The 23,226-nt window shown below is 35.7% G+C and overlaps 1 protein-coding gene across 5 annotated transcripts in view; it reads left to right on the forward strand.

Moving 5' to 3' along the window:
- ATG10 (autophagy related 10) overlaps positions 1-23,226 on the forward strand; it is a 292,867-nt gene that overhangs the window by 14,276 nt on the left and 255,365 nt on the right. For 4 of the 5 annotated variants that reach the window (XM_063086273.1, XM_063086272.1, XM_063086271.1 and 1 more), the window contains exon 2: positions 825-944. In XM_063086273.1, coding sequence (XP_062942343.1) covers positions 837-944 — 108 coding nt within the window. In that variant the 5' untranslated portion in view covers positions 825-836. Of the gene's footprint in view, positions 1-824; positions 945-23,226 lie in introns of those variants that run through there. The other variant, XM_063086275.1, reaches the window with a different exon arrangement.

Genomic DNA, 23,226 nt, shown 5'->3' on the forward strand with positions numbered 1-23,226 from the left:
TAATGGTTACCAGAGGCAGGGAAAGGGAGGGGGGAAAGGGGGACAGGAAAGGTTAATAGACCATACAAAGTTACAAAGTTACAGTTAGACACTTAAGAAGAAGTTCTGGTGCTCTAGGGTGACAATAGCCAATAGCATTGTATTGTCTATTTCAAGATAGCCAGAAAAGAGGATCTTGTACGTTTTAGCTACAAATAAATGATCAATGTTTGGGTGATAGATATTCTGATTGGATCATTATACAATATATGTATATATTGAAACATCAAACTGTATTCCCTAAGCATATACAGTGAAAAAAAATTAAAATAATAAAAATAAAACAAAACAAAAAACTCACACTTTGAAAAACAACCAGTTTCAGGCTTTAGAACATCATTTGTTAGTGAGTTGAACTTTCTAATAAAGTATGAAGAACTGCTTAGCTGCACTAGTCACCGTTACACCATCAATATGAAAGCTAAGGTAGGAGGTACAGAAGGAAGTTCGGAGGAGGAGGTGGATTAGAAGCATTAGCTTAGAAGAACTGGGATACAATTAAGCTCTTGAAACAAAATTTATGGACGGACTAAACTTTTTACTAAATACAGGTCCTACATAGATGTGTATTTGTTACAAATATACGTTTTGGGTTTTCATGTTGATCACAAATTCTTCCTTAAACAAATGGGGATAAGGTGAAAAAGATGGAAACCTAACACTTTTTGGAATGGCCCTGAGGTTATTTTTTCATTCTACATCCCAAATTTTGGTTTGTTTAAAAGCAGAATTCCTTTCAATGTTCATTCTACAGGTGATGCTAATAGTTAGTTTTTATATTGCAGTTGTCTTTTAACATGGAAGAAGAAGACTTCTTTGGAGAAAAAACATTCCAGCATTACTGTGCAGAATTCATTAAACATTCAGAACAGATAGGCGATGGATGGGAATGGAGAACGTCAAAGGTCAGAACAGAAATTTTTATTTCCTATTTCAATGGAGGGTTTTTTTTTTTGTTTGTTTTTGTTTTTGCCATATAAAACCTCAGTAATTGGAACTAAGATACGATAGTTATTTTGATTTGGTGAAAGGCTTAAATTGAAGGATATTTAAAAACAGATGTCCATTTTATTACTTCAACTCTATATATTCATTATAATTAGCTAATAAAGAATTGTCTAGTAAAGTCCTTAGGTGACCTGCTTTAATTTAATAGATAAGAATGCTTAGCATATTAATTGTCTGAATGTAAACAGGTGCTTCTGTGGTGCTTCGAAACATTTATTTACACTATTAATTTTCTTAGGAAACTACTTTTGTCCAGAAGATGAAAAGATAATCCTGAAATCAAACCATAGTCGAACAATCACAAATTCTGAAATATGGAGGACTGTATTAATTGGGAATTTTTTAATAATGTAAACTCATTTCAAAACATTTTTTCTTTCTTTTCTATTCAGTAATAATAATGTAAAAGGCCTACGTACTTATTTATTTCCACATATACAATTAGTATGTTTTCTGCCAAAAGCTTTTTAAAAGTTCCTTGAAATCCCTTTCTTAGAGAATAAGTAAGTTTTCTCTACTTGACAACTTATCTGATTCCTGAAAAAGGATGAACCCTGATTCTCTGCTGGTTGGTACTGTTTCCTATGTGCGTTCTGAGAAACTTGAACAGTTTTGAGCTGATTCCTATGATTCAAAACTGGGCCAGGGAAATGCAAATCTTGATCAGATCGAGAGTATTGCACAGGAGAGAAGGATGATTTCCTCTTGGATCATATGCCAGCTAAGCTTTGACAGAGTGGCTCATAGATGGTTCAGAGGTATAGGGTCAATCTCTTGTGGTAGATTCCAGCCTCATTGTCTTAGTTAGTCATTGGACAGTCTGTAAGCCCTTAGGGAATCTCCTAGTCCAGGGTAATGTGACCTACTTAGCACCTTTTATTAATTTTGTTCCTGGGTATTTCTAATTTTATTTGCTATTGGGTTTGAATTTTCACTTATCTTTTCTATTGCTGATATATACAAGAACTGTTAATTTTTGTGTATTAATTTTTTAACCATGCTGTCGCCTTACTGAATCCTCCTATTAGTGTTCATAATTTTTTAGTAGTTTCTCTTGGGTCTTCTAGGTAGAGTGAGGTTATTTGCAAAGGAAGAGGGTTTTTTTGTTGTTGCTTCTTTATGATATTTCTATTATTTTATGCATTGACTAGAAAAATGTTAAATAGTAGTGAAAACGGATCTCCTTGTCTTGAGCCTGATTTTAATATTAATGCTTCTGATATGTAGTGATTAAAGAAAATGTTGATTGTTTATTCATTGAATAAGTATAGGTTTTTGACCCCTTTTGCCCTGTAATGATTTATGTGGTTATTCCTTAGGAACTTTCCCTTTTTACCAGGTTTATTAAAAAAGAAATTTTCTTTGGGCCGACCCTGTGGCACACTCAGGAGAGTGCGGCGCTGGGAGCGCAGCAGCGCTCCCGTCGTGGGTTCGGGTCCTATATAGGGATGACTGGTGCGCTCACTGGCTGAGCGCGGTGTGGCTGGTCACAAAAAAAGACAAAAAAAAAAAAAAAAGAAATTTTCTTTTATCTCAAGCTGGAAGCAGACTGATAAAATTACTGTTAACCATTTCAGTAGCCTAGAAGAATGAGAGAGGGGAAGGTTAGGGAGGGAAGCTGGGACTGTGTATGTGTTTGTGTTTGTGTGTGGGGGGAGCAGGCAGGGGCTGGGGAGGATCTTCAGGAGGGAAATTATACCTGTCAGAGGTTTCTTCACTGAATTTGTAAACTAGTGCCCCAAGATCCAGTTTTCAGGATTTGCTTTTATTATTGGTCTGACCTCTGATTCAGAGACAGGTATGGCTGAGTCTAGCTTCTTGTTTGCTTCTGCTGGCTGCTGAGTTATGAAGTTCCCTACCCTTTGGAGTGAGAGCTACACCTCTCATTAGGGACGATTCTCTTTCATTTAGAGGTGAGCCATAGACAATATCAAAACAGAAATATTGTTCAGAGAAAATCCCTATAGCCTTAGGTAAGAACTGCAAACTCAAATATCTCTGGAGACCAGGATGGTAATGTAAATGGGTCAAGCTGCTGGGGGTGAAACAATAAGCAGACTGAGTCCTGTGGTCTGTAGCTGACCATGGTGCTTGGCCTGTTGCCAGGTTGGAAACATGGGCCCAAGTGTTACCAGATCTTTTGATATTTCAAGAAAGGTAAAAAATTCTTATTTGGGGTGAGAAATCTCTAAATTTTTAGATGCTGGCAACTAATTCAAAGAAATATTTTTCAGACATGGTGAGGACCAAACCAAACATGTCAGTGTGGGCTATGAGTAGCCAGTTTATAACTTCTGGGATTGAGTGCCTGTATTTTATGACTGTAGTAGTCTTGCTTTTGTTGCTTATAACAGAATACCTGAAACAGCGTAATTTATAAAGAAATGAAATTTATTTCTTACAGTTTTGGAGGCTGGGAAGTCCAAAGTCCAGGGAACACATCTGGGGAGGCCCTTCTTCTTGGTGGGACTCTCTACAGGGTCCCATGGTGACCAGGGTATCACACAGCAAGAGTGTCCTGAACAAGAGAGCCAACTGGCTCACTCTCTACTTTTAAAGCTATCAGAACCGTGCCCATTACTCCATTAGTAGGTCAATCCATTCACCAGGGCATAGTCCTCATAATCTAATCATCTATTAAAGGCCCCACCTTTCAAATACCATAATTGGATTTCCCACCCTCTCAACATTGTTACAGTGGAAGTTAAGTTTCCAATACATGAACTTTTGGGGACATGTTTAACACATATCACTGTGGTTTCTCATCCAGCCCTGCCTCAGTGCATGCTGTTGATGTGAATTTGTGAAAGGGACTCCAGATCCCTCTCTTCTGAATTTTGGAATGTTAGAATTTTTGGCACTTAATTTCTGCAATCCTGTACCACAAATCCTGAAGGGAATTTTGAATCAGTCACTTGATTATATCATTCAAATCTTCCATCTGTTTTATATCTCAGTCTTTTTCTGGGACTGTTTGGGGACAACACTTGTACTATTGTTTTACTTTTCAGTCATTTAAAGGAAAAAGGACTGGTAACAGTTCTCAAACTGGTATCAGTTCAAGTCAAATGTTGAGTAGCACTACTCTAGATGAAAAGAAATTCAAGAGACATACCCTGATGTAATATGTGAACTCTATTTGGATCCTGAATCAAACAAATAACTGTAAAAGGACCATTTTTGAGACAATTGGGGATATTTGATTATGGGTTAATATGTAAAATTATACCAACGAATTTAGGAAAAGGAAACAAAACCAAACAAGCAAACAAAGATCAGGGATGGATGAAGCAAATGTGGCAAAATTTTCACATCTATGCAATATGGGTAATGTGTATATGGGTTTGATTTTTCTACTATTCTCTACTTTTTTGTACGCTACATGTATGCTTCTTTTTCTTCTCTCTTACTACAATTTACTCTTATTCCCTAAACCTTATTCATAATTATAAATGGTTTTAGCCTTATCTCGGATTCAGCAGACCCTTTTTGGGATTTGTGCAACATTAAAACTTCAAACCAACTTGTCTTCTAGAATTTTTATTTTGTTTTGTTTTTGTTTTTTAGTTTGGAATCTCAGTTCATAGGTTATAGATAAAATAATTTCCCATAGGCTTTCAACTTCCTTCTCTCACTTATGTATAGCAGAAACAGGAAAAGAGAACATTCAGATACTGAAAACAAAATATCCTACATTCTTGAGGTTAGATTTTATACAATTAATACTAGATCAACTAGATCATTTTGTATGTTATTCTTAAAGAAGAATTAAAGAATCTCTCCTCTCTTTAATCCTCTGTCTCTTCAGTTAAAACTACTTGATTATATTTTGAAATATACATGGCAACACAGCAGAAATATTTTGATTACCTACACCCATTACAGCTAAAGAACTGCTTATTGAAAGGGCTTGTTTCTTAATTTAAATAAAGTAAAATTTTAAATTTCATTTTATTCTGAATATAAATTTAAACTGATCTTATTATTCTTTTCTTCCAGTAGTCTTTCTGTCTGGTTAATTAACATTGCTTTCCTTAAAACTCTTCACCATTAGGCTAATTATATCAAATTCATATTTTAAAAATATATTCTAAAATATCTCCATATTCTACTTTATTTCATCTTTCAACACTGTTTGAATACAAAGCCCACCATGGCCTTTCTCATCATTTCTGCTGCCCTGCTGAATTTCATACTTCATTTATTTGCACAGCTATCTTTATTTTTAAATCATTATTTAAAAAAATTTCAACTATATAAAAGTAAGAGTAGTATAATGAATTCCCGTGTACCCATTACCTAGTTCCCACAATTTTCAGCTTACAGCTAAATAGTGTTTTAAAAGCATCTGTGACATATATTAAATGATGTAATATATCTCAGTTTAATTAACTTAGCTTTCTTTATTTTACCCCATGTCTTAAAATTATGGGTTCTTCATGTACACTCTCTAAATCTATCATTATATATTAAAATTAATGAACTCAAGAAAAGACTGTAGAGAAATGAAATATTATTTTTACATTTATTTACTTATTTATTTTTAAAATTGTGGCAAAATACACATAACATAAAATTTGCAATCGTAATCATTTTTAAGTGTACAGTTCAGTTGTGTTAAATACATTCACACTGTTGTTGTGTAACCAAGCTCCAGAATTCCTTCTGGCCCTTGGCAACCACCCTTCTACTTTCCATATCTGTGAATTTGAGTACTAATAAGTATGTCATGTACGTAGACTTATACAGTATTTGTCTTTTAATGACTGGCTTATTTCATTTAGCATAATGTCCTCAAGTTTCATCCATTATTTCTAAAAGTATTTTTTATTTCTACAAATTTTGATTTAGGGTTTTATGAAGTAGAGAGCTAAGAAGAGAATTTGGAGTGAATTTCTGTTCGATGGTGACTTCTTGAATTCCATAGCCTCTTTCTGTCAAGAAGTTGCATTACTTTTATTTCTGAAGCACAACACTATTAGAGAGGATTGAAAATGCTTTCCAAGTATATTTGACAAGACTAGTTCTTCACCATGGCTCACATTTGCTGATAATGTATAAACCCAACTGGATATTTCTATCAGAAACATAATCAAATTAAAGAGTAAATAATGGAATTATTATTATTTTTTTTAGCTGTTGGCCGGTATAGGTATCCAAACCCTTGACCTTGGTATTACAACATTGTGCTCTAACCAACTAACTAACCGGACAGATCTCTAGAATTTATATAAATACAGTAACTTTACTTTGCCTAACTATTCACTTTTGTGTTATTTATACATTATTTTACATTGAACTGTTAGGAGTAATTATTTTTACTTCAAAGGTGAAACAGTAAGTATTCACTTAAAACTTCAATCTCTGCGTACACAATACACTTAGATTTTTTTCGAAAATTTAGTGACAATTTTAAAGTTCACTGAAAGAAATGGACATTTCCCATGGGTGTCTTAGGAATAAAGTTGCTTTATATGAGTAACAAATAAATACACTTGTTGGTCTGAAATACTTAATTTTTGCTTAACTTTTATTCTTCTTCCAGTTTATAGGTTTTTGTATATCCACTCATTAATAATCCTTTTTAGGGGTGTTGTGAGCATGTTACTGCTATTGGTTTTAGTACAATGCTATATTTGTTTAAATCATCTACTGTGAGTTAATGAAATATTATTTCTGGCTCCAAACATCACTAGATAAAGATTAAATATATTGCATTTATATCGTCTCTTGATGAGACTAAAGTAGATTTTTTTTTTACTTTATCCTTGGAGATTAAGAGAAAAATATACTTGGAGCAGTGTGCTATGTTTTTGTAATAAACATTGAATCCTAGTCAGTTACACTAGATTTTTTTCATTCATAATTTATTGAGTGTTATGATATGATTTGTCACATAAGCATATGCAAATCTTAAGCAATCATTTGAAGAAGAATAGGTTGTATCACTTGTGAATTAAATACCTTTGAACATCATTTTTAAAGATTATCAAAAGAATATCTGAGAAAGGAAAGATATAATACTTAGCAAATTTATAAATTAAAATTTAAATAATAACAGTAATCGTTCAAGTTTAACAAATAAGAGGATGTGCTTGGTTAACAGTGATGTTTTGGTTCACTGGGCATGCTGGCAGGCTGTATTTCAAAAAGCCTTGTAGAAAGTTATCTTTACATTGGTGAGTTTATCAAGCCTGGGATCTGATCCTCAGGTTTTCTGGTTCCGATGGAATGGAATGGAGCTGTCTTCCAAAGAGAGACCTGTTAAACAATGTCAAAGGACTGATATGCATACATTCGTGTGTGTGTGTATGTATATATATATATGAATTGATATATAAATATTATATGAGTATATCTTATTTATAAATGTTTCTATATCTCTCTATATGATTGTGTATATATATATATATATATATATATATCAGAATCAAACTTATTAAGTTATAATAAGTAGAATTGTGAAATGAACTGGAATCCTCCTCTCAGCATGATGGTTCATTGTCGTTTTGTATGTGACCAAATCAGAATTGTGTGAATGCAGAACGAGTACAAATTCTCATGCATAGTTTCATGAATGAAATATTTAGTGGCATAATCTAAAAATGGCATCATACATTTTGCTATGCAAATTGGTGTGGTCTTACCATTGAGGCCAGATTATTTAAAGTGTGTAGGGTTAAAGTTCTCTCTCTTGAACAATGTGGTGGACACTGCCAGTGTTTGCTTCACTGATCTAATTTTTTTTTTTTTTTTTTAAGTATTAATGATTCATCAGTCTTTCTTCTGGTTGCCACTGGGTTCCAGTTAAATCTTGCAGGCTAGGGAGCAATTTTCTCTTTTAAGGTAATTTGCCTATCTGCTCTATTCTTTCATTAGTTAATTTCATGCCTGAACTTGGAAAATGCTTTCTTATATTTCTTACTCCCAAGGTCTTGGAGAGTGTTTCCAAGTACAGACAGCATTCTGATCATGAATATTTGTAAAAATGGAGGGGAAAAAAATCACCAATTATTCTACCACTGTAATACAATTGTGGTTATTTTTGTTAATTTCCTTCATATGTAGGCTTTTATCTTAGGTATCTGTATTCTTAATTAGATAAACAGGTCTTGCTGTATTTCCCAGTTGGGATTTTAGATGTTGTCTATTTAAATTTATAACTTTTGAGTGAAATTATATATCTACAATATTGTCTTTCCTTTTAGGAATATGATAGGTGTTCACTTTTTAAAGACTTCAGTGAGGCTTGAAATTTTTTTCCATAGGCTTTTTTAATTTCTTTAAGTTGATACAGGCTAGGATAGGATAGCTATAGATCTAGCTTTATTGAAAGAGTAAAATTTTCCTCCATTTTAAGATTTAGCAGGTTATTGCTGATATGTAGGGAAGATACTGATTTTGTTAGGTATATTTTGTAACTGATTACCTTACTAAACTGACACTGTTACTAGTTCTAGTAGTTTTAAATGTAATTCTTTGGTCCTCTGACATAATGAAAATATGGTTTCTTTTCTAATATTTATGGCTTCATTTTGGTCATACTGTATTAGTTATAACTTCCAGAACAAATTGTAGCAGCAATCACATGTATTCTTGTTTTATAGCATTCTTTTTACACTCACAATACTCCTGTAAGTATATAGGGCAGCCTTATTTTCTCCATTTTGCATAAAGACAATTTAAATAAATGAATAAACTTAACAGTTGACTTGTCCAAGTTTGTGCTAAAATTGGAACAAGAACCCAGGAGTTTGGACAACTACAGTCTCGTATTTTCATATGCTACTTGTCTTTTTCTAATTAGCCAACAGTTAGTGAGGGCTTTTTTTTTTTTTTTTTTTTTTTTTAATCTCTCTTTTCTCGTTTTCTGTTTTTTTTGTGTGCTGATCAGGGATCCGAACTTGTGACCTTGGTGTTATAAGGCTGTGCTCTAGCCAACTGAGCTAACCAGCTAGCCCCTCCTTGTCTTTTTCTAAATAATAAGTTTTACACAAAGTCTAATTATGTAAGTGGTCTCATGGATTAGAGTTCAATAAGCCTCAAACTCAACACGATCAAAACTGAGCTCATCATTTTTCACCCTCCATATCAGATGCTCTTTCTGAATTCTTTGTTTTAGTAAATGGCTCTACCTTCCTTCTAGCTCAGGCCGTGAACCTGAAGGCTTTTACTTTCCTATGTCTCCACAATACCTATACCTAATAGGTTATTACATCAGTTTATTTCACCTTTAAAAATCTCTTTTGTTGACATACCTCTGCATCTCTGCCCTCCTTGCCCATTGCCACTGTATTTGTTCAGGCTGTTACAATTTCTGGTCTTTGTCTTGAAGCTTGCCCTCTACCAAGCTGCCTTCCATGCTGCCAAAGTGATCTTATAAAATGCAACTCCAATCCATTACTCTCTGGTTAAAATTATTTAGTGATTCTCCATTATTTCAGGATATAGTTTAGGCTCTTTAGCTAAGCACACAAAACTGTTGCCTTAAAAAGATATACTCTTTTGAGTCTGGCTTCTTTTCTTTCAACGTTATATTTATTCATGGCTTAGCCACCAGTCAACAATTGGTCAGAGGTTATGCTCAGCCTGAGCCAGTAGGGCTTCTACTCTTCCTGATGGATCTGTGTGTGAGTTGGGGAGTACATTAAAAGTTCAGGCAGTATCCAAGTCTGCCCTGCCTTGTAGTTTCTCCCTTGTCCTCTGTGCTATGCACAGCCTCCTCGTTAGCTAGGATGTGTGGACAGCTCAGGTCCCCTTGTTTCCCCTATGCATGTGGGTGGAAGGCAGCCAGGGTCCTGTGCAGAGTTTCTTGAGCCCCTCTGTGGATCTCTCATTTCCAGGAGCTTCTATTACTTTCCTCGTTAGGTTGCTGGTCAGTTGTTTGTCCCAACTGGAATGGCTACCTCAGGCTTGCTACTGAGATTGCTACTTGTACTGATGCTGCTGCTGGATGGCATATTTCCACCTTCAGCTTTAGATCAGTTAAGCCACTATGGCAGTGAAGCTGCTGGTTTCACAGCCTGCAGACCTGGTAGAACTACCACCAGTGACCACCTGGGAGGGATGGGAACTGCCCCAGGGAGGAATGTCACAGACTCCCACTGTTCTTGCCTGAATTTCAACAGTTTTTCATGAATAAGTGCTTCTTAATGTGTTATTTACCTTTGGTTGGTTTCCAGACCCCTGAAATGCTTGTTTTTAACAATTTTGTCCAGTTTCATAGTTGTTTTTTGGGGAAGAGGATTTGAAGTCTTGCATCCTGAGGCTACATAATGATTTTAGTGTACATTTTCTAAAAATCAGTTTATTTGGACAACTTTTCATATATTTATGAGTTACTTGGTAACTTGTTTTGTTATTTTTGTGGTTAAGTCTTTTTGCCCATAATCACTACATATTTTTTTGAGATTAGATTTAAGCATCACCTGTTTCACATAGGCAATCTTAACCTCCCAGTTTGGCTTAGGTGCTCCTTCACTGCATTTCCATATACCTGGTGTTCAACGCTATCTGGTGGTTATCTATATACTTGCCCAATTCCCCACAGTTGTCTGAGAGCTCCTTGACAGCAGGGACTGTGTGTTTGTTTCTATGTCCTCATTGCTATATTCTTGGTGCTTAGCATAGTGATCAACGATCATCTATATGCTTTCGTTTAATTGAATTAAAATCATATAAACAGCAAGGAGTTTAGCCAAAGTTTTTGTTTGTATAAATACATTCTATTGTGATTAATTTCACTGTATAATATATTATTTGAAATAAGTGGGCCATTGACTGGTTTAAGCATACTAGTTTTAGAAGACTTTTCATTAAATGGTAAAATTCTTTTTTAGTGGAATGAGCCATTTGGTACAGTATTATTATGTAATGTCATTAGTGACATCTAAGCTACTAAATTCATTGGTAAATTATTTGATCTTTTAGCATCACTTGACAGGATTGATCATTCTTTCCTCCTTGACATAGTTTCTTTATGTGGTATCCTTTCTGTCTTGGTTTACCTCCTATATTATCCCTCATTCCCTTCCAGTCTCCTTGCTGCTTTTTTTTTTTTTTTCCTTTTTCCCCACAGTTTCATAATATTAGTGCCCAGGTGCAATCCTGTGTCTTATTCTCATCTCTAACTATTCTCATGACCCTGGAGCTCTCCTCATTTAAATTCCTTCTAAATGACAATTACTTCCAAATGTATATACCCTGCCCAGGCTTCTCTCTTGAATTCCAGATTCATAAAGCCTACTTCTTGACATTTCTGCTTGGATGACTCCACTTAGATCCCAAAGTCAACATGTCCAAAATTAAACTCCTCATCTCTCTGCTCCCAAACTTGATCACCTACCACCACCCTAACCAGCCTTTTCCTCTTAATCGATGGCAACTCCATCTTTCTCGTTGCTCAAGCTACTGGAATTATCCCTAACTTCTCTTTTTCTCTCATACCCTACATCTGATCCATTAGGAAATCCTGTTATCTCTCCTTCATGATATCCAGAATTAGACTGTTCTCATCATCTCCCCGCTACCACTCTGATGTAAACACCATTACCTTCCTAGTGATCTGCCTGTTTCTACTTTTGCCTTCCTATGGCATAACCCTTTTAAAATATGAGTCATATTGTGTTACTTTTCAACTCAAAGTAAAAGCTAAATTGTTTACAATGCCCTATAAACCTTGGGGTCTGCTTTCTTTCTCACCCTTCTTGCTCCTCTAACTTCACTTCCTATTTCTCCTCTTATCACAACCGTCCAGCACATTGACCTCCTTGCTGTTCCTCCAACATGCTGTACAAACACTCCTGCCTTGGGGCCTCTGAACTGGCTGGCCCCTCCACGCAGGACACTTTTCTACCAGACATGGCTAATTCCCCTGGGTAGTTTGGGTGGTTACTCACATGTCATCTTCTTAAAGAAGCCTCCCTGACCACCCGATTCAACATTTCAAAACCTTTTGGCTTCCCTACCTGGCAGCCTCACTCCTGGTGCTCCTGATTCAATTATCTTGCTGTACTTTTCCTCATGCTACTATTCACCTTCTAACATGCTCTGTCATTTACTTATTTATTATGTTTACTGTTTAATGTCTCTCTTTCCTTGCTCAGTCTATGAGGGCAGGGATCTTTGTTTTGCTTGCTGATATGCTCAAACTAGAATGTCACTGGGAATAGAGTTAAGCACACAAATAAATATTTGTTAAATGAATGATTGAATATCTGATTTTCTAGACAGAATTAAAATTCACAATTTGAAGAATTTTATTAGACAAAGTTTTACTTGAAAAATTTTGAGAAATTTAAAAAATGCCAATGTTTCTTTTTTATCCCTTAATTAATGAATTAGGATCCATGAAAACAGCATAACGTTTACATAAAAAGTTAATAAGTATCATTCAAATAACCTCTTCAGGGCACTCTTTTAATAAAACTGGCATTTCTGTAAAACTGGGATTTTTCTATAATGATATGCAGTATAGTAGAATTTAATGCATACTTTAGATTTAAAAATAACCATGTAACAGTGTGTTCAGTGGGACTTTTTATCTTGTTCCAGAATTGCAGCTAAAACCCCAAGCTGAAGACAAAAGACTCTAAGTAACCAATTTTCTATATTTGGCTTGCTATGAATAATCTACTAGCCACTGGGGCCAGAAACCTGCCTGTAGAGACTGCTCCGAGGAACCATTCCTGAAGAAGTAGGATCCCCAACCCCACCTCAATATAAGGATAGGTCTCAGCAGAGGGGGAGTGCAGTGTTCTTAATGAGAACTATTCCTTCCTCTCCCAAAGCCTCCCTTCCTTTTTCAAAGAACCACTTGTAAAGAGTATGAGGTGTGTACAGGTGGGGGTGGTGGGGAGGAGTGGTCATTTCATCGCCTAGTTGGGCATTTGCTTAGCTATGGATTTGCTGATCTGCCCTTTTCTGCCTAAGCAGGGATAAAAGAGGTTGAAAAATAGTGGGGCTAAGGTGGGGGAGGGGGAGAGGTTATTATCTATTCTGTTTAATATGATCTCTTCAGAGAATAGCTAGGCTTGACTTGTTTTTCTGTTGTCCTGCTCAAGAAGGCTGACAGCCAGGTAATGGAACCACAGCAGTGGTGGGGGGAATGGTGACTGCCTAGATGAGGTAAATGTGCCAGGGGTTGGTCTCCCTGCAGGAGCCTCTGAAGAACCCATGCTCTTACCCCATGAGGGAGCTAGCAGCTGCATGTCTGCCACATGGAGGGATATTGATACCCAGTCAGTGTGAGCCAGAGAAGCAACAGCAAACAAGGAGAGGACTGTGACTGTGTCAAGTTAAGCCAGGGGATGACCCTCCTTCCTCCTTCCAGTTCTCAAGCCATGGGCTCCTAGAAGAGGTAGTGAAGGGAAGGAGGTTTTTCTGAGCAAGACCATGCTTCATTGCTCCATTTCAAGCTGCTGAGGGTGTGTATTTAACTACAAGGAAAAAAGAGCTTCAAGTTTATTTTGAGAGTGAAGTCTTCAAAGTTATGAAAATAATAATAGGATTAAGTCTTTATTATCTGAAGGATAGAGTTCTAACAACTAGAAGCATCTAAACAGTTGTGAACTAGGACCAAGTTGTTGTTTAAGGATCCTTAATATATCACTTAGGTATTGCTGCATAATAAACCACTCCAAACTTGGTGACTTATAACAACAATTTATTATTTCTCAGAAGTCTACAAATTGACTGGACTATTTTGCTGATCTACTATGAGCTCTGGTGATGTTTGCAGAGGTGGCTTATGCATGTGCGATCAACCAAGGGTTGGCTGGGGGCTGGCTGGTCTAGGATGGCCTCAGTTGGGATGATTTGGCTTAGTTCTGTGTCCTGGCAGGCTAGCCTGAGCTTGTTGTCATGGTGGTGGTAAGGGCCCAAAGGGAGGAAGTGGAAACAATCAAGTTCTTTTTTAGATCTCTGCTTGAGCTTTATATGTGAGCCAAGCTCAGCATCAGTGTGGGAAGGCAATACCAAGGGCATGGATACAGGGAGGTGTAAAAACTGGGGTCATGAATGCAATCAATCTGCCACACTTACAGAAGTGGGAAAGGAGATTCCGCAAAGGAAAGTTAAGGACACTTACTGGAAAAAATAAAAGCGTTCTATATTTGTACTCTGAGGAGTAGAGACCCCTTTATAAAGAGATTACAATTGATTCGGACTACATAAGATCCTAACACAGATTGTTTCCTTTATATATTCTTTCCAATGTCTGAGTTTAACAAAAATCATTTTTTAATTGATTCTGGTTTTTAAATTCAGGGGTCACACTGAATATGAATACATGAGTATATACTGTACATAATAACTCAATAGATAATATCTAAATTTGTTGTCCCAAGAGAAAGCTGTAGACATGAAATGTATGGAATTTGGAGTTGAATACCAGAAGAAACAGCAAGGAAACTTGCAAATGGTTGCCTCTGGATGAACTGACCAGAGCATGTGGATGGGGTGAGAAAGGGGTGGCTGACTTTTGCTGTATATAATGCTTTTAGTTTATGTTTACTTTTAAAACTATGTGCTATATTACTTTGATTAAAATGATTAATACTTTTTTTAAAAGGAAAGTTCATTTTTAAAACACCATTACTGTGCTGTTAATTACATATGATACCATTTAATTTAATCCCCATGATATCTTTATGAATCTACATTACTATGTCTACTTTAGATGAGGCATGTAGACTTAAAGAAGTAAATGACTCCATAAATATCTACAATTATCATGAGTCAATTGAGAAAAATAAATTAAAAAGAGAGGAAAAAAGAGAGTGTAGAATAGTAGTTACCAGAGGGACAGAAAGTGTGTTTTGGGCCAGGGGGTGGGGGTGTTGGGGGGGGGTGGCGGGGGAGGGGAGTTGTGCAGAGAAAGGTTGGTAGACTGGTACAAAGTTACAGTTAGATAGGAAGAATCAGTTCTGGTGCTCTAGGGTGACAGTAGCTAATGATATTGTGTGGTATGTTTCAAGATATCCAGAAAAGATCTTCAATGTTATAGCCGCAAAGAAATAATAAATGTTTAGGTGATAGATATGCTAACTGTTCTGAGTGGATCACTATGCAATATGTGCATGTACTGAAACAACCAACTGTATCCCATAAACATGTACAATGAAAAAAAAATTAACAAAGGAGTAAATGATTTGTCCAAGATTATATAGTCTTTATGCTAGAGGCAGTGTCAAAAACACAACCAGGGTGTGTCTGCTTCCAAAGACTATCATCTTAACTCCTCACCTACAGTTTAATATTTGGCTATTCATCCACTGAGTTAGAGACTGAAGTTTAATCTGTACCATACCACTATTAAGTAGCCAATAAAATGGAACTGGAAAATATATAAACGAAAAAATATATATTATTAGTGTGTGTGCGTTTGTGTGTGTTTTCCTTCTTCTTCCCCCTCCCCCCACCACTAACACACTTTAGTTGCTTTTTTATCAACATCTATTCTTGAAAAGGAAAAATAACAATTGGGCAAATTCTTCCGATGGGAATATGATGAGTATCTAGCATGACTAAAATTGCCCTAAGGAAAAAAAATTTTACTCTTATTTAATACTTTGAGTATTATATTATATATTTAGATTTCAGATGTTGGATTATAGTAGCACATATATTTAGATTTTTTAAAAAGTATACTTGTAGTATAAGAAAAGTATTTACAATTGGGAGGTTGATGAAGAAGAACTGATTAATCTGTTTTATGAGTTTTCCAAGTTATTAATATCCAGATGTATTATCTTACTTGAGGTGTTAAATTTGATACAAACTTTCATATACTAATTGCCTTTAACAGACGCTGTAGATATTTATTGCAAAAGATGTTTGTTGTAGATATTCATTGAAAAGACAGATTTAATATATTATTTTAGTACACATGGTGATTTAGATTAGAATACGTTTAAGCTGTGTCAGAAATTATAAATAAACTAAAATGAGTAAAATTATTCTTAAATTGCTAGACAAGTCTTCACATTTAATGTTACATTAATGAGTTTTGTACAGAGACTGTTTAGAATAAAATCCTTTTTCATCAGATGTTGCACATATGCTTTCACTGTTTGTTTTTCTTCAAAGTAAAACTTAATGAAACAGCTAATAAAACCCAATTTTGCTCCTGATTCTTGAAAGAAACAAGCCCTTGAAGTGCACCCGCTGTTTATTCTTTTGCACTGGTTTTTGCTACTTTTCAGCATGTAAATTTTCCAGTAATGGAAAACAGTCAAAGCCATAAACCTTTTCTTCCAAGTCTCATAAACCCAGTGTTTATTTCGTATTTGGGGAGCGATTGCACAATGGAGACATGCTTTGCACACATACAGAGAAGTTTGGTCTCAGATCTTCATGTTCACCTCCTGCTGGCTTCATGAGGGTGTAGTGCATGTGCATTTAAATGGATCTTTATTATGTAAATAACCAAGAACCAGAATAGGGGTTTTAAACCTCTCATTTTTTAAAATGAGAGGTTTCAAGGTAAAAGGCATCAATATGAGATTCCGACCCTGTTACTCTCATAAACTTGAAAGTGTGTTAGATTGGTGAGTGGTTTATGAAAAAGGATCACCTTCTATGGATTAGAAATATATAGATGGCAGATGTGTATGTACCCCAAGTGGCTCTTTCACTAACCATGGTGTATACCATTCTTGTCTTCCAGCTTCTTTCTGGAGAGGATTGTTTGACTCCAGTGACAAGATGGGGGTAGATATTTGAGATGAGATGAGACGCTATATTCTAAGGCAGCATTAGGACCAATGTGTGGTCCTGGGTTAGTATCATTGCTAATAGATAAGTACAGAAATTGAAAATGAGTGATTAGAAACATTTAAGCAATTTAACAGAATAATTTTATGTCTGTTGAATTAAAAGAATTGGGGCTTGTCTTTGTATATTTTGGATTTTTATTCATTTTTTTTCTAGTAATTCATTTTTAGTGTTTTTCACAAAAGCATGTCTGTGACAGATTGGAAATAAAAATCCTGATCTTTCACCACAGATGGTTTGAAAAGCATTTGGTTTAGGATAAGATTTTCAAATGTTGATTTATGTCCCTTTGCCCCATAGCATAACATTAGGTATTAAACTTTGAATAAAGAGAAAAGAGCATCATTTATAATTCCAGTATCTTAAGAAAACAGCTTGATGACACCGAATGATTAATAAGCTAAGGACTGGATAATAGAACCTGAAGTAGACATATTCTGTTTCCTGTTAAGGGCAGGTCCGTATGCTCTAGTGACCACTAAGTGGGAGCTGGTGTTGACAATCATAAGAAAATTAGGAAATATATGCAGGATTTGTGCCCAAATGAAGGTGAGCTATTGCCAAATTGAGATTTTTAAATCAGGGCAGGGTTTCAGGTGGAGGAAAAGGGAAGAAGAGAGAAGACTGAGTTATGTACTTTGTGGTACTTTTGAAGGATAATGTAAGATAGGAATTTTGGACCACGATGGGACATTATGTGGGCCTTGACAACAAAGGGGAGGTAGAAATGGGAGAGCATCAGTGACAAGTTTCATTTACTTCTCAGTTTTACCTAGGATATCTTATTGCTACTAAAAATCACGAGGCGTGCCTCTTTGGTATGTATTTTATTCATTGCTGATACCAGGAGAAGCAATCAGAATATAAAGCTGAGATTAATGTGTTATATAACCTTGGGTCATAAAAATGTTCATAAGTCATAGAAATAGAGGTTTAGAGTTAGAAGGTCATATAATTCACCTTGTTCCAGATATTGCTTCTATTAAGGCTGCTTATGATGCATTAGCTTTTTTGTAGCCACTCTATGGGTTCTGCTTACGAGGGGTATGCTGGCAGGGAAATGTCCTTGATTATAGCATTCAAGAAGCAGAGGTCCCAAGTCCTGGTTGAGCTAGGATGAGATTTACTCAGAAGATTGTCTAAGAATATGCTGAGTACAGGAAAGATAAGAGCCTGATCAGGGAGAATGCTGAAAATTGGGAGCTTCCTCATTGCTTTGTCATGTCACATTGCTGGGCCATGAACAGGCTGCATATGGGCTCAATATACTGATGGTCATAATTCATTAACAGTGTTTTGTGCAACCATTCAGAAACTTACAGTAGTTGAAATTATATTTGAACACTATTTGAAGGGCTCTCTATGTAAATTCCCTAAATTCACTGTTTTGGACCAAAAAGCTTTAGGTGTTATACCTGTGGCCAGGAAATTTTCTGTAGTAGCCATACCACATAGCATCTACCATGACCGTGGGCTTTGAATCATCCCAGGATGTTTGATTACACACTTGTGGTATACTTGGCATAAGTATGTTTTTATTTTTAAAAATTGTGATAAATATATCTAACTTAAAACTTACTATTTTAACCATTTAAATTTTAAAAATTGTGATGAAAAACACATGACAAAATTTACCATCTGATTTTTAAGTTTATACAGTTCAGTGGCATCAAGCACATTCCCATTGCTGTGCAGCCATCACCAGCATCCTTCTGCAGAACTTTTTCATCTCTCCTGCTGAAACTCTGTATCCACGATGCAATGACTCCCCGTTCTCCTTCCCCCTCAGCCCCTGGCTACCACTGTTCTACTTTCTGTTTCTATGAATTCCACTATTCTTGTACCGCACATATGTAGAATCATATAATATTTGTCCTTTTGGGACTGACTTATTTCACTTAGCATAATGTCCATAAGGTTCATCGAGGTTGTAGCAGGTATCAGAATTTCTTTCCTTTTTAAGGCTGAATAATAGTCTATTATATAAATACATACCACATTTTGTTTATTCATTCATCTATTGATTGACATTTGAGTTACTTTCATCTTTAAATTTTTTTTTTAATGCATATAAAATATTTGGTGTTTTGTTTTGTTTTGTTTTGCGTGGCTTGCAGGACAGGGATCTGAATCCCTGACCTTGGTGTTATAATACTGCATTCTAACCAACTGAGCTAAACTGCCAGCCCATAATATTTGTATTTTATTTAAGTTTAGTTTTCTATTATTGTTATTTTACAATGTTACTTACTTAGAACCTGTATGATTATTTTTGTTATCTTTATTACAATTTTCTGATGTTAGATATTGCTAAGTAAAACATTAATTTGATTACTTCTTGATTTACTTACTTAGTTTTTGCATTTGGTGTTAACAATTAGCCACAATCACATTCTTAATAGAATTTCATAATAAATTATTATTTGTTTTTAGAAATTAAAAAATATAAAATTTCATAATAAATTATTGTTTTTAGAAATAAAATGTATAAAAATATAAAAATTATTATTCTAAAAATTGAGTAATAACTGAATAAAACTTAATTTAGCTGATTTATTAAAAGGCTTTCTAGCTTCAGAAAACAAATTTATCAAAATATTTTTAGTCATACATAAGTATATGCCTTTTTTGTCTATTTTCAAGTTTTAATTTTTGAAGTAAACAAAAATTGATCGTTATTTAATTTTGATAAAATTTGTTTATAAAACATTTTAATAAATGCAGAAGATTCCCCATCCCTCAAAATAGATTTCATGTGGTTGTAAAAGCCTATAGGCGCCATTAGTTGTTTATATTTAAAAGAGATTTAATTTTTACAAATACTGTACTTTTTAATCTAATGTTTTTATTAAAGCTAGAAAGCCATCAAATTCACAGGACAAACACGGTATCATAAAAGCCAAAGTTAGTAGTAGGTAATGAAGTGACAATCATTTCAAATTTGGATGTGTGTGCTCAGAAACTTTTTTTTTTCCTCAGCCTAAATGTCTTACTGGCAGCGAAAAGTTATGAGATGAAGACAAGGTGCCAAGCAAACTGCAGTGGTACCTCACTACAGAAATTCATCAGGGAAAGATTCTTAACATCTAAAAGTTCTTTAAAAGAAACAAAAAACAAAGCTCCTTTTGAGATTGGTTCCAACAATGTTGGATGGAGCTAAATAAACCAGTTGCAAGGTCACACCACTAAAAAAACTTAAGCCAAACTGCCTTAGACAAAGATGGGAGCTCCCTCATTTTACCACCGACTATGAAAATTGTGAGGCCTATAAAACAAAAGAAATGAATGTATTGATGATATGTCAGATGACATAAAGACAACATTAATCCAGATCGTTATTAATGAAACAGGTTTCCATTTCAGATTGATGAACCTATGCATGATGTTAGAGGAGGGGTTCTGGGAGGCCTGATAGCAGGCCTTAACCCACCCTGTCCTCTTACCAGGTTCGTGACTCTGCTGCAGGAAAGATTTCAAGAGCAGAGTCACGATAGAAAGTGAGGACAAATTTAATATAACAGATAAGAAATACAGGTTCCACAGAGAGAGGGTGGCATAGCTCCAGAGATTTGGGCAGGACCCACACCAAGTTTAATACAAAAGTAAGAAATACACACTTAAAAGTTCAGCATAGAATGCAGGCTGGCTCAAGAGAGTGAGCAGCAGCTTGCTGAAAGTAGTGTGGATACAAAGTAAAGCATACACACCTCAGGCAGCAAAGTGCCGAAGTGCTGGTTGACCCTAGGAGAGTGAAAAACAACCCTGCCTTCTGCCAGTATTTGGCTTTTATCGTTTCCCTATCTAATGAATATTCAGTTAAGGGAGTGGTTCTCAGTTATGTAACACTAGTCTTGCACATGCTCAGTTGGTCTCTTCTTAGAGCATGTTCATTGGTCAAATCCTGTCACATGCACCAGACATATTAAAGAACATTCTGTGCTCTCTAGCACCTTTAGTGGAAGGTCATTCAGAGGATAAACCCCATTTACTGAGCATGCCCAGCTACTAGGGTTATATAACTCCTGTCTACTGAGCATGCCCAGCCACTGGATTTGCACCAGTCAGCCCCTTGTCTCATTTTCCCTGTGTTGGTGCTGAAAATAGTTCTAACTAGCAACAGTAACTTTCCTAGGCCCTAGAGGAGGGGCCTGAATCCTCGGGGAAGGGCTTGAAACCCAGAGCCTTGTCTTGTACGGGAAGCCCAGGGAAACTGAGCACCTCCTATCTCACACCTATCAAAAACTGCTAACTTGCAGCACAAGTTAGTAGTCCTAAAGAGAAATGCTAGAAAGAATATCAGTTCTCTGTAAGAAGTACTAAAACAAATTACTGGGGATGAAATACTGAAGGTGGTAAATTCATGGTTTGAAACAAAGAAGGTATTATGGAAATATGCTTGAATTTGTATACCGATGGGTGGCTGCAGTAATAGGAACGTAATAGCATCACATCAAGAGTATTGTGAAAACACCAAGTAAGATTCAAGTAATGCAGTGTTTTATTCAGAGAAACTCTGTTGTGTAATAGTTTGCCTGTATATGAGATTCACGGTCTGATATATCTAAATGGAGAATCTCTACTACTTAAGCTACTTCACTCACATCTGTTTTCAGCTTTATGTGAAGAAATGGGATTGAAATACAACTTTCCACTTTTCATACTAAAGTGCAGTAGATGTCGAAGGAAGAAGTTTGTCAAAAGTTTATGAACTTGAGGAATCGGAACTCTTTTGGTAAATGATTCTCACTTTGGAGATTTGTTAATAGGTAGATGTCTGCTTGAAAAAATAGTTTAATTAGCTGAATGAATGAACCTAATAGAAAATTGCTAGGGCTTCATGACACTGTATTCATATACAGTGACAAAGTTTATGGATTCAAGGCAAAAATCTGGTTTTGGAAATGTGAGGTTAAAAATGATTCAATTGTGGTGTTTAGTCTGTGTCATGGTTTGAATAAAGTGAAGAATAATTATTAAGATGAGTAACATATGTGTATACTTAAGGAAAAGCTATATCCTTGGTTTGAAATGTACGAGCATGATTTCAATTGTATTCACAATTTATTCATATTATCATAAGAAGTTTTAACATTACATTTGTCAATGAAAGTAGAGGAGGATCTATTTGACTAACTGAATGATGGCACTTTCAAAGTACAATTTAGATTTAAATTATCCAAATTCTGGTTAATGATGAGAAAGTCATTTCTGTCATTTGGAGAGAAGTGATAAATATTCTCTATAGAGACAGAAAGTAAATTAGTGGGTGCCTGGGGCTGGGGGTAGGAATAGGGATTGACTGTAATAATTTCATAATATAAAGAAACTATATTTGAGGTTTTTTTTCACAAAGTTTCATATAAAAACCACCAAATCCCCCCCAGTTTGCCCTATTATACTGTTCAAATATGAATTTTTATATGTATCATGATGTGAAAAGAGTTAGGAAGCACTGAACTGAATCATACGACAACCTAGAAGGTTGAGGCAGGAATGTCAACTAGGACAGGTCCCAAATTCAGCAGCTATGAAATTTCAGAGAATGGAATAAACAGCGAGGACTGGGAGAGGGTAATGTTTCAGAAGATAAACTTACGATCTGGGCAAGTATGATGGGGCAGGGCTTGCTATATCTTGTATCCTACCAATGTGGGGATAAGGGACAAAAATAGTGGGATGGGCAAGTGGCAGGAGGTTGATGAGCTAGACTGAGCTAGACTAAGCCAAATGTTCAGATGGCCTCTGAATTATGTAGAAGAATAAAGGCCTGGGAGGAGAAGTAGATTATTCTAGCCCTCTATAACACAGTCATGAGGACTGATTGAAATAAGTTAACTCTTGAAACCTATTTTTTTAAAAAAAACACTCATTAGCAATTACTGTGTACCAGGCTCTAATCTAAATGTTTTGAATGTATTAACTGAGTTTATCTTCACACCGGTTGGTATTAGTACTCATTATTATTCCCATCTTACAGATGAGGAAACTGAGACCACACTTATTTGGGGCAGAGCTGGGATATGAACTCAGGCATTTTGGCCTTAGAGTCTATGTACTTGACTCTGCTATGCTGCTTCTCAAGTCTGTAGTGACACTAACTACTGATCTTTTTCTGAACATCCCACCTCTGGTCTCAAGGCAGACTATTCTTATGGTCTGGGCCTTCTTTTCTGGAGGATATGGCCTACAATGGATGCTACAGTAGGGCCTTCTCGAGGACTATGACTTGGGTGTTGCTGGCCCCACCTCAGTACTTGTTTGTGGGAAAGCTGAAGAATATAATCTGATCTTAAAATGTTATCAGAACATTTACATTGCAGCAGCCTATCATCTATGTAGCTGTGCTTTAGACTATGGTAGTCACTAAACACATGTGGCTATTCAGATTGGAATTTAAGTAAAAAA

This window comes from Cynocephalus volans, chromosome 2 (genome assembly GCF_027409185.1).
Source record: "Cynocephalus volans isolate mCynVol1 chromosome 2, mCynVol1.pri, whole genome shotgun sequence".
Lineage (NCBI taxonomy): Eukaryota > Metazoa > Chordata > Mammalia > Dermoptera > Cynocephalidae > Cynocephalus > Cynocephalus volans.